Here is a 12,166-nt window from a genome sequence, read left to right as displayed (position 1 = left end):
ATTGTCTTTTAGAGAACTGTTCTTTTCTTTAGGTATTTAAAGATATATTCATGCTTTTTATTTTATTAAAAATCAGAACTTTTTCCAGAACTGTTCAATGTCATCAGCAAAATAATAATAATAATAATAATAATAATAATAATAATAATAATACTGATAAGAATTGGGAAAACAGCTAATTAAAGAATGGGTATTTTTCTTATTCTCCCTGGCTTTCATAAGTCATCATAATTCCACCATTATCACCTGGAAATGTTCTATCAAGCTTTACAGTAGGAGCCATCTCAGTGCTCCAAGTACCAAAAAGCAGCATCCTGGTTTTAGGGACTGCTAATCCTACAAACACTTAAAGCTAGAAATGAATCTCTCTAGAAATGTCTGAGATGAGATAGGGCCCCAGTAACTAAACTTACTAAACTTAGTGTTGCCCAAATAATAGACAAGACTCGTGGCCACATCATTCTCTATTACAGCTGTTATGATCATTTTCACTAATCACTAAAATTACAAAGCTCTAATGTGATTAGTAATCCTGAATTGAGCAGGTATTTCTTTGTTCCTTCTGAAGTCATCAGCAATCTTATAACATTGCCAATAAATTTGAAGCAACTTGTGTTTTGAATATTTATGTCATTTACATAACTAAGTCATGGTTCATAAAGCTTAAAATTATTCACTCTCCAAAGTGATAGTTATGTATGTACATCATTAATAATTTATGTATTCTTTAAGAATATTCATTGGGTTAGACTGTAAGTGCAGTGCCTAAACATTTATTTTGAAAGGTTCTATTGGTAATGATTAAGAAATCCAAAATTTCAAGTCAGCTGACTATGTAGGAATCTTGGCTACTTCATTTATTAACTGTGAGGCCTTAGACAAATTTCTTAACCTCTGAACAGAGAATTCACATACATAAACAAGTAAGCACTTAGAATGGCATTAAGTATATAGTAAGATTATGTGTGCCAGCTATTATTATTCATCATTTCTTTTATATATATATATTTTTTTTTTGTGGTGCTCAGAATTGAACTCAGAGGCATTCTACCTCTGAGCTATACCCATAGCCTGATTTTTTATTCTTTATTTTGAAACAGGACTCATTAAGTTGCAGAGGGCCTAAGTAGCTGTGGCTGGCCATGAACCTAGATACTCCTGTCTCAGCCTCCCAAGTACTGGGATTACAAGTTTGTGCCACCACGCCCAGCTTCTTTTATACTTTTATTAGTGTACTATAATTACACATCATAGTGATGTTCAAAATAATACAAACACATGCACATGGAACCTGATGTATTTTCTTCCTTTACCCTTCCTATTCCCTATATATATATATTAGTGAGCTTGGAAGCCATATCTTAATATATAGACATTATTTAAACTGTTTTCTCCCTCAATCCTCCTCCCTCCCGTCTCTACCTCCCTGCCTCATCTTCTTCCACTCTGCACTAGCTTCTCTCCTCATAGTTGTCATTTCTATCTTGAACATTTTCTGGTTACAATTCACCATCATTATTGCCACGCCACAGCCCAAGCCTCCCTCATCGCACAGGCCCACATAGTCACTGCTCTCCTTGCTTTGGTCTCTGTTCCCTGGCTACTTATTTCAGGAGAGCATCCAGCACCATCCTGTAAAAATTCAAATGGCTTCATGCCATCCCTCTGCTCAAAACCCTCCAATAACTTGCACTTCACTGAGAATAAAAGCCATCCTCCTTGCAAAAGCTCCCAGGTCCCCAACACTGAGTCCCCCCAACTTAACTCTATCTCTGCCCTCACTTTCCACTGTACTCACGTGGGCCTCGAGTTTCTCAAACCAACAAGACGCCCTTCTTTTACTCTATGACTGTGCCTCCTTTTCTCTGTGTCTGTGGCTCTATACCAGCCATCTGCATGGGAATTCCCCATCTTCCAGGTTGAGCTCAGCTGTCATTTCCTTACTGAGATCTTCCCAGTTTGTCTCATCTAAAACTTACCCTCCTCCCCCAGTGTCTTCTCTTCCTGTCTTATTTTTCTCTCCAGTACTTTTCATCAAACACATCATATTTTTACCTAGTGATCTTCTTTTGCTTCTATCTCTCTATAAGTGTCTCTCTATAAGTGTCTTAACTCCCCAAGAATGAGAACTTTTGTCTGCATTTTCAACTGCTGTATTCTCAGTGCCTAAAAATGTCTTAATATATAAATGTTTAACAAATAATCATAGAAAGAATGAAGGGATAGATATATAAACAGATATAAAAATAAATTAAAAATATGAGTTGATAAAGCTAAGAACAAAGTTACTTATCTTTTCTGCAAGGAAAGCCTCTCAGGGTGTTTGTGGCCTACATCTGATAAATGATGTTAGTATAAACTTAGTGAAAAACTAAGGCTCAAGGCAACGAGCTTCTCATGTGAGATTGTTTCTGCTTTTTAAATAAAGGGAATGCATTGATAAAAATAGCTCTTCCTCACAGAAGATTTCCAGTGAATAATTGTAGAAGGAATGAGAGAAACAGGAAATCACCATTAGAAGAAGAGAATAAGAATTATTGTGGGCAATATCCATACCTGGCCAACATCAGAGGAGAATACTTCCCTCAAAATATCATTTTCCAAGATATTTATTAATTACAAGTGGAAAGACGATGCTTCCACAATGAGAAAACCCAGCAGACCCCCCGCCTTTACCACTAGACAAAGGTTAACATCACCAATAATAAGACAACTGACATCACATGCCTCCTGGTGTTTTGTACTCAGAAGAGCATATCACTTCTGTGGTATTCTTTCCAAAAATCCATAATATTCTGCAAAGATATCAGATAAGTTAAAATTGAGGGACATTCTACAAATCACTTGATGAGTAATTTTCAAAAATGCCACGGTCAGGAAAGGAAAGATGGATTGAAGAATAGTCAGAGATTGGAGGAGACCACAAAGAAATCCAAACTACATGTAATAAGGGTTATTTGATTAAATCCTGGAGCAGAAAAAGTGCATACACTTTTAAAATAATGAAATATAAATAATGCTTTTAATATAGTTAATAGGTTGTATCTATGTTAATTTCTTAGTTTTGATAAATGTAGTATGGTTATGTAAAATGTTAACTTTAGAGTAAGTTCACTAAAGGGTATATTGGAAACTATTATTTTTGTAACTTTTATGTAAGTCTAAAATTATTTTAAAATTAAAAAATTTAAAAATAAAATCTCATCCTGACACTATATTTTGTAACTTCCTTTTTAATTTATTTTACCTACATCTCTTTCTCACCTTCTGTGATGGCAAATCTTGATTGTCAACTTGACTGTATTGAAATTTTCTTGAAAATTGGTACAGAAAACTTCTGTATGTATCTGTGAGGCTGTTTCCAGAGATGACTGGCAACTGAGGGGGGGGGGGGAGCTACTCTAAATATGAGCTGCACCATTCAAATAGGACTGGGGCCCAGATAGGACAAAAAAAGTAACAACAGGAAACACAACCATGGGGAGATGCTTGACTCCTGCTTTCTTTTCCTGCTACCATCTTCTGGGGACATCAGACTCTAGCTTCCCCAGCCTTTGAATGTGGACTCTCACCAATGACTTCCCCAGGGGACTAATCCCCAGGAGATTCCAGGCCTTCAGCCTGGGCCTGGGGCTGTATCATGAGTCCTTCTTGTTTTGAGGCTTCTAGCTTCTGGAACTGAGCAGCTACTGGTTTCTCTTACTCTTCAGCTTGCAGATGTCCAATGTGGAACTGTCCAGTCTCTGACCGTGTAAGCCAACCTAATAAACCCCATATAATCACGTACATGCTCTACTGGTTCTGTTCCTTTAGAGAACCCCGACTAATACATCTTCTCCATTGCCATCACTGGCTGTTCTGCTCCGGTTTCTCATCCTCACACACTGCTCAGGTCTCCCATAACTCTCATGCAAATTTAAAGCTAGCAAATGTCTTAGAGACTTCCAGTGCCTAATGTCTTCTTATTTTAGAAAAAGAGACTTAAAACTACATTTTCCTTGTTCTATGTCTAGTTCCAGTTCAGACAGAACCGGGGAAACATGGGACTTCAGGCCCTTTGAGAACACACTGGTCACAGGAGCATCCCAGTAGACACCTTCATATGGAGTACCCCTTGGGTATTTTTCATGTGGTGGGATAAAATAGGAGGCAGGAGCAGGGAATAGAATATACTGATTCTAAGTACATGGGCAATGCCCTCTGAGAAAACAGGAGGAGAAGCTCAGGGAGACCTGCCTTGCCCAACACATGGCAAAACTAACATCAGCGTGATCACATTTGTGCCCATTAGCTGATGAAGCCTGCTTGCCTTTGTAGATAAAAGAAAAAGGACAAACCCTATTAGAGTTTAAAAAAAAAAAAAACAGAGATATACCTGAAGAATCCTGAGAGTCCCTAGGAGGTGATACTGGTGCTGAGTCCAGCAGACTTAAGAGCTGACTTTTGCCCAAGAGAGTACTTCAAGGTCTCAACATTGATGCTATTAACATTACATAATATTTAACATCATCCTTCACTTTGACCTAAAGAAACCTCTCCCCCTGGTTGTGAAAAAATAAAAAAATGCCTCCAGATATTGTCAAATATTTTGAAGGGGACAAAAATCTCTTCTGATTGGAAATCACTTAGATAGAGCTAAGAAAGGACATTCCAGGCAGACAAAACAGTAAGAATCAAAGTATACAATAGAAAACAACATAGGTATGTAGCATGATATCTAAGCTATAAAAAGATACAGAAAGAGTACTGACAGGTAGGGGCCATTTGCAGAGAGCCTTGAGTAGGTAGTGTGCTAAGTATTTGCCATTTTTCTTTCCAGATGTTCCCTCCCTGCTTGGTTTCCAGGAGACTGACTTTGATGGGTGGTATTACAGAGACTCTCTTTCCTCTTTACTAGCAGTTAGGTGAGATCAAAGAGGACAATAAGAGATTTGTGGGGGGAAAGAGATAGTCTGGGTGCTTATCTCTAAGGCTTCCTCTCTTTGGGTCTGGGATTTGGCAATGGATACATTTCCCTAAGTGTACAGCTCCTCCAGTGAAGCCTCTTTCTGGCTCCAGTTCTCATTGAGTTCTGGCTAAATCAATTTTTTTTTTACTTCTCTTAAAATCAGGGATGGTGATCAAGATGTTTCTGGGCCCTGTGCTTCACAGGCCTTTTTGTTTCTTTTAGCCCACTAAAACCTCTATGTAGTTCCTTTATTAGTTTCTCTTCAGTTTTGCCTGAGTATAGCATTTGTTTTCTATTGGAAGGCAAAGACACTGTAGATATTGTAGATGTTATCCTAGAGCTGATGGGGAACTGTTCAAGATTTTAAGCAGAAGAACAAGTTCAGCTCACATTTTTATATTTTTCATCTGATAACTATAATCAGGATGTGTTTCGGGGGTAAAATATCTGCTTCAGAAAAATCAGTGAGGAGAATTTAGCAATTATCCAGGTAAGAGTGCTGATTCTCTGGCCAGTATAAAGGTAGGATATAGAGAACAGACAGCAGATATAACAGATTTGAATAGTTTAGAAATTATAGTGGCTATTCTTCTTTCTTTCTTTCTTTCTTTCTTTCTCTTTCTTTCTTTCTTTCTTTCTTTGGGGGGGTGAACCCAGGGTCATTCTATTTCTGAGCTACACTCTCAGCCCTTTTTATTTTTCATTTTGAAACAGGGTCTTACTAAGTCTCTGAGGGCCTCACTAAGTTGCTGGGGCTGGCCTCAAACTTACGATTCTTCTATTTCAGCTTCCAAATTATTAGGCCCAATTACAGGCCTGTGCCAGTCCATCCAGATATGGGTTAATTCCTTTGCACTGGCTGTTGATAGATTGCAGATGACAAAGAAAGGCAGGGCCCACAGATGAAGGCCAGATTCCAATCTTAGGAGATGACACAGTGGTTTGCCCATGCACTTGCCAACAGAACTGAACCTCTGTAGAACATCTGAATGTAAGAACAAAAGTAAATCTATTGTGAAAAACAGCAAACCATGCTGAGTTTGAGATGTCTGTTTGACATCCAAGTGGAAGTGTTCAACAGGCCATTGCTTATGTAAACCTGAAGCCTAGGAAAGTGCTCTAAAATTTCAGATGTAGCTTGGGAAATGATCAACTATAAATGGCAGCTGAAATTTGTGGAGGGGTTTAAGGGAACACCTTAAAACTTGGCGAGGGAGAAAAAGTAGCTATGAAGAAAATAGAAACAATGGCCAAAAATGTACAAAAAGAATGCGTTAAGTCCAGTGGTACAGAATGAAAAGAGGGAATGAGTTATCTAACCTGTCATTATAGAAATACCAAGTAATAATTTAAAAAAGATGTATGACTATAATAAAAAAATATATAAAATAGGTCTGGGAGTGTAGCCCGGAGGTAGAAGGGTTTCCAGGAACCCAATTACCACCAACAAAACAAAACAAAACAAAACAAAACAAACAAACAAAAAACAAGTAATCAGGGTAGGTTGCTACAGTTCTGGTTAGGGATTGAAAAATAACTTGGTTTGCCACTTTTCTCATAGACTTGTAAGTATCAACAATATGTTAAATGTCCAGCATAGTTACTAGAACATTGTAAACACTGAATCATTTTTACTTAGCTTTTCTAAAAGCATTTACAAAAAAATTATACAATATAGACAGTAAATACTGAATGTCAATTTTAAAGGTTAGTAAGAAATGGTGTAAATTTTCTTTTAACTTAAAATACCAGTATAAATTTGAAAAAGTCAAAAGACTGATCTAGAAAATAAAGGCTTTACTACTTTGGGTGAATAAGTGGCCAGTGAAGCAACACTTCCTAGGCTACAGACCTCTAGATAAGTTTGGGTTCTGCTGAGTAAAACAATGGTATTGACAACAGCTGAAGCAGGAAGAGATCCTGTATCACAAAACAAAACAAAATCTCCATTTTATAGGAAGTCATATAAAGGCATGACCTGATAAAACTTTCTCCAAAGATAAAATGGTTATAATTTTTCAAAATTATTATTTTTTAACAAAAAAATTTAATTTTATTCTTGCACATATACATTAAGTAACATTTTCTGTAAGAAATGTTAAGAGAAAACATTTCAGAAAAATTAGTCAGAATACTTATTTTCTGAGCATTCCAAATTCCAAGGATGAAACAGATTTAGGTTAGTAGAATTATTTAAAAAAATTGACACTAGTGAGATACTTTGAGAAATTTGATGTCAAAATTAAAAAATTATAGACTAAAAACACCAGTGTTAATATCCATAATGTTAATAAAATCTGTGCACATTTTGAGGGTATTTACCTTTTGATGTAAACCTAACTGGCACATGTCCTCCTTGGATATGCATGGCTTCCCATCGGCTCTCCTAGGAGGCAGACAAATGAGCAGATCCCAAGCACCCAGATCACCTAATAGCAAAAGAGTATTGAAAAAGAAATGCTTTTTTAGATATATTTAAAGGTACTGCTCAGTTTCTCAGATTAAAGAATGTATTTGTTTACATCCTAGAACACAAGTAATAGCAATTCTGAGTATATTTAAAATAAAAAGTCAATACTCAAATTAACTAAAATTCAACTTTTCTCACTTAGTAGGGTTAAAATCTCTCTATTTAATGTTTGTGTTGTGGGGAAAATCTAATTATCTAAAGAGTTATTATAAAATTCCTTTAAAAGTCTTAATTTAGAAAAATTTAAACAACTAATTTTATATATTTATAAAGTGTTATTTGGAGATTAGAAGGAAGGAAGATTATAAAGTCTTTAACTGGAGAAAGTTGTGAAATCAAATAATGGTAAGAAATAAATATTTTGTCCTAGGATTATATGTTACCACCATTTTTTATACATCTAAGCATTACATTCTCTTTCATAAGACATACAAAAGAGAGTTATGCTAGGCAGAAAGTATGAAAATAAAAAAGACAGGTTTGTATAAAAGGAATGTGATCTAGTTTTAGACAGCAGAGTCGAGTTAAAAATATGGAGTATAATAGAGTATGGGAAGGCTATTCAGCTATTTCACCAAGGACAAAGCTCTTTGTCAACAAACTTAACTTGTAAAAATAATTTCAGAAGAATACATTCTTTAACAACACCTGAACATCCTAAAGTTAATAATCGTGGGTGTATATTTATTTATTTATTTATACTTATCAACATGCCTTGAATATAATGGGTGTCTTAAAAGTATTTGCTGAAAGAATGAATAACTAGTCCCTGATAAGATAGTAAACAAATTACCTCATGCAGGGAGAAAAAAAAAAACAGAAGAAACATATTTTTAATTTTACAGATACCAGAAAAATGGGTTATCTCAAAAATGAGTACTAGGAAAGGGGACACTGAACATTGAATAAAAGAATTGGCGCTGCTTGGACATTTTTCTCCATTTTCTATGAAAATTCAATGAAATAAAACAATTTCTGTATGCATGACCTATTTTGTTGATTAATCCTGAGATACAGTTCCCTCCAGTAACTATGTTAGATCTTACCAGTCACCTCCCACATTAGTTATAGTGCTTTTTAAAATGTGTAGGAAGTAGCCAACTTCTCCAAATCCCTCTCTCTTTTAATTTCCCAGTAGAATTTTTCACTTGAGAGGCACAAGCTACCAAAGAAATGCTTTTCAAAAGAAAGGCCTAATAGAAAAGAGGAATCTATAACAATTAGAAACGAAATTTTACTCTCCACCAATCAAGCACTGTTCAGTTTGACAAGCCCTGTACTGTCTGGGAGATTGGTTCCTGTTTTCCACTGTTCTGATGGTAGAAGGAAAACCTTGCTTGCAAAGAAAGAGATCCAGACAGATGAAGTTTTGGAACTTCTCCATCTGCCTGATGATCCTAAATGCTGGAAGACAACATGACAGTTCAAAGGGATGAGGAAGTGGTGCAGGTCATGTGGAGAGGGATGAAATTCTCCCAGGTGACAGCAATCCGGCCTTAGGCTTGGAAGTTCAACCCTGCCCCATATTTCCTTACTTGGAAGAAAACTTTAAGCCAATTCCTATAGCTAAAACCAAACACAATATGATGATTCCAATACTCTATTTTAAACACGCAGCTAGTCTTTTCAACAGAACCTTTGATTCAGATTCAAAGAAACACACAAAGACTTCTTATTTCTTATCATTTCTACTCCAGGAAATACTAAAACCTTAGCGGGGGGAAAAGCTTCCTGTTATAAGATCCTCCACTAAATATTTTAAGAAGATAAGGATATGCAAGGAGAGGAATCTCAAAGTAAGGAGTGCATTGTTTGGGTCTTCAAGCAGAATATATTTTCTATTCTTCTAACGTATCCCTCCCCTCAGTAGGGAAGGCACTTATACAATTTCTAGAGTTTATAAAAAGAAACAGACATTTGAGCCATAAATGTCTAAAACTGGAAGACATTTAAATAATTCAAACATTCAATTTATTAAGAACCTTCAATGAGCAGAAACATTGTACTAGAAATATGAAATAAAACAGCAAGAAAAGAACAGTGACTGCCTTCAGCTCTCTATTGGAGTGTCTCGTACATTCAAAAGAATTTAGGAGACCTTATAAAGGATCACCCAGTTTCTGGGCATTCATAAGGGTGACATCTCATGTCTTAAAATATTATACTAATATTTTAAGTTAAAATTAATAATTCAATAATACTCTATAGCTCACAAATTTTCTATTTAAGCATAGTATAACTGAAATTTTAAGAGTTCTTTATATTATTGTTTCTTAATTATTACTATTATGATCTGAAAAATGCTGATTGTTTCCATTCAAGACTCCTATTATCCTCACTGAACTCCATATCAACCTCCCAAATACCTATTTACTAGTTAAAATTTTAGATCTTCTCATTTTCTCTACCTTTCTGTCTCTAACATTAGAAGTAAACTTCCTTATCCCACTCCTGTGACCACACCCCTCCTTTTCAAAAGTACTTATTTCATGACAAATATTATGCACTCGAATTTGGTTAAAGAAACCTAACAGCTATTAGATAGAAAGGCTGATATAGGGGGATAGGGCCCATTCTTTTTTTTTTTTTTTTTTTTGCGAGTCTGGGGATGGAACCCAGGGGCATTAGACCTTCAAGCTACACCCCTGCTTTATTTTTTATTCTTTTATTTTTGAAACCGGGTCTCACTGAGTTGCAGAGGGCCTCACTAAGTAGCTGAGGCTGTCTGCGAACTGTGATCCTCCAGGTCTCAGCCTCCTGAATGCTGGGATTACAAGTGTGCACCACCATCCCCAGCTGGGATAGGGCCCATTCTACTTGCATTGATGAAAACTTATTCCACTTTGGGTGATGGAAAATCCTGCCCATAAACTGCCTTCTTTATGGCCACGTATACCACCTTCTTAAATCTAACGGGAACCAGATGCAGCCAGCCTAAGGGGTGTTCCAACTTTGCAGCAAGTGCAGAGCACTAAGCAAAATTACAAACTGGATAGGTACTGTAGAGCTTTGGGGTCCCGTTCCACTAGCTGAAAACATGAGCATTTAGTAGACAAATGCTCAGGATTGACACCAAAGATCACATTGCAGAGGCACATAGACTAGTCCAACTCTCAGATGGCCTGTACTTACCCTACATAGCACCTGTTTTGGTTTTGCTTTGATTTTAAAGTATTTGCCAAAATGTAAATGTCAGCACAATTCACATAAAATTCCAGATTTCAGCCTTCATTGAAAACTTGGAAGCTCTAGTATTACTGGGTCTATCTCCTGCAAGGCGGCAAAAGACTGGACCCAGCTTCGCACATACTCTCCACCGGGCCCCACTGGGCCTCACCTCTGCATCTAGTAGCAGCATTCTTATGCCTGATATAAAATACTGCCATGTCCACTTTGTTCATTTTGGCAAATGAATGTTCCATGTTTTCACTTCCAGCGAATTAGACTTACTCATTAGGTAAACTGGCTTTGTTGAAATGATTTTGGATAGATTGATGTTTGGTCAGTTGGTTATAGAAAGTTGTCTGAGCATACACTTTGATCTGTAGATTTGGCATGTCTTCCAATCATTGAAGAAGCTCATTTCAACTCTGAGTACATTGCTGGCTGTGTTAAAAGTAGGCAAGAACTGAAGCATGACCTCCTATGAGTGTTTCTTCTTCTCAGAGCCTGGAAAAATTGAGTGGAGTGTGGCCACCTTATTTGCTATGTCTCTTTTCTCTAGTTGTAAGACTAATGTGACCCAGAAGCCACACTTAGGTGGCCTGGCCTCATCTCCTTCTCTGTTGAAATCTCAGTTTGGACTCTGTCCATGTGAGTTTGCCTCAGGGCTTGATGTCACTGTTATAAGTGGTCTAGGACAGGCTCCTGCTACAAAGTTCTTTTTTAGTGTCCTTTGTTTCTTCTGCTCCTAGAAGGTTGACATTAGAATGATAAGAGCTGAGAAGTACAAAATTGGAAAGGGGGTATGGGCAAAGAAGACCTTTGCTGATTTAGAAAGTAGCTTAAGTTTTCCTGACATAGAGAAAAGGAGATTAATTTAACCTTTCTCTTTAGAATACTACATTAGATTTTGAAGGCCAAAGCCAGAGTGAATAAATAAATAAAAGTAGGTAGTAGTGGTAATAATATAGATATCAATAGCTAATAATTCTTGAGAGCACTTAATGTTACAGGTATTGTTCCAAATGTTTGTGTAATTTGTTTATTCCATGCAATATCTTATTGGGCATGATTACTCTATTTTTCAGAGCCACAGAAAGGCTGAAGAATTTGCCCAAGTTCGTCCATCTAGTTTGAGGTGAGTAAATAATTTGAATACTGGAAGTCTTGGGCAAATGTCATGTTCTTGGCAACATTATCCCTTCAAAGCCAGGAAAGCGCAAAAATATGACTATTGGTGCCTTACGTGCATTAATTTATGCAGTAATTCCATCAACCCTGTAGAGTAGAAGCAATGGTTGTGCATACTTTACAAGTGAGAAAATTGAGACATGGAGAGGAATTATCTAGCTTTGATTTATTTATTTATTTATTTATTTATTTATTTATTTATTTATTTATTTTAGTTACTGTCCAGAGCATGTATTATCCTTTGGAACCTTCAAGAAAAGAATGACTCTAGCAGATGTAATTCAGGTATCCCTAGACTCCTCACACAGCAATAATAACACATCACATTATAAACAATGATGTAGTAGATAATTTAAGTTAAATCTTCATATATAAAAGGATGAGTACTCAACTCC

At 36.4% G+C, this 12,166-nt stretch overlaps 1 protein-coding gene across 1 annotated transcript in view; it reads right to left on the bottom strand.

The window, feature by feature from the left end:
- CPED1 (cadherin like and PC-esterase domain containing 1) overlaps positions 1 to 12,166 on the bottom strand; it is a gene marked incomplete at both ends in the record, with an annotated part of 287,330 nt that overhangs the window by 213,302 nt on the left and 61,862 nt on the right. Inside the window, one exon of the mRNA XM_080701788.1 lies at positions 7,271 to 7,377. Within this exon, the coding sequence (XP_080557914.1) occupies positions 7,271 to 7,377 (107 nt within the window). The remainder of the gene's footprint in view (positions 1 to 7,270; positions 7,378 to 12,166) is intronic.

The sequence above is a fragment of the Muscardinus avellanarius genome (assembly GCF_963383645.1).
Source record: "Muscardinus avellanarius genome assembly, chromosome: 9".
Taxonomy (NCBI): domain Eukaryota; kingdom Metazoa; phylum Chordata; class Mammalia; order Rodentia; family Gliridae; genus Muscardinus; species Muscardinus avellanarius.
The sequence above is the reverse complement of the archived record's forward strand: the minus strand, read 5'-3'. Positions and strand labels throughout refer to the sequence as shown.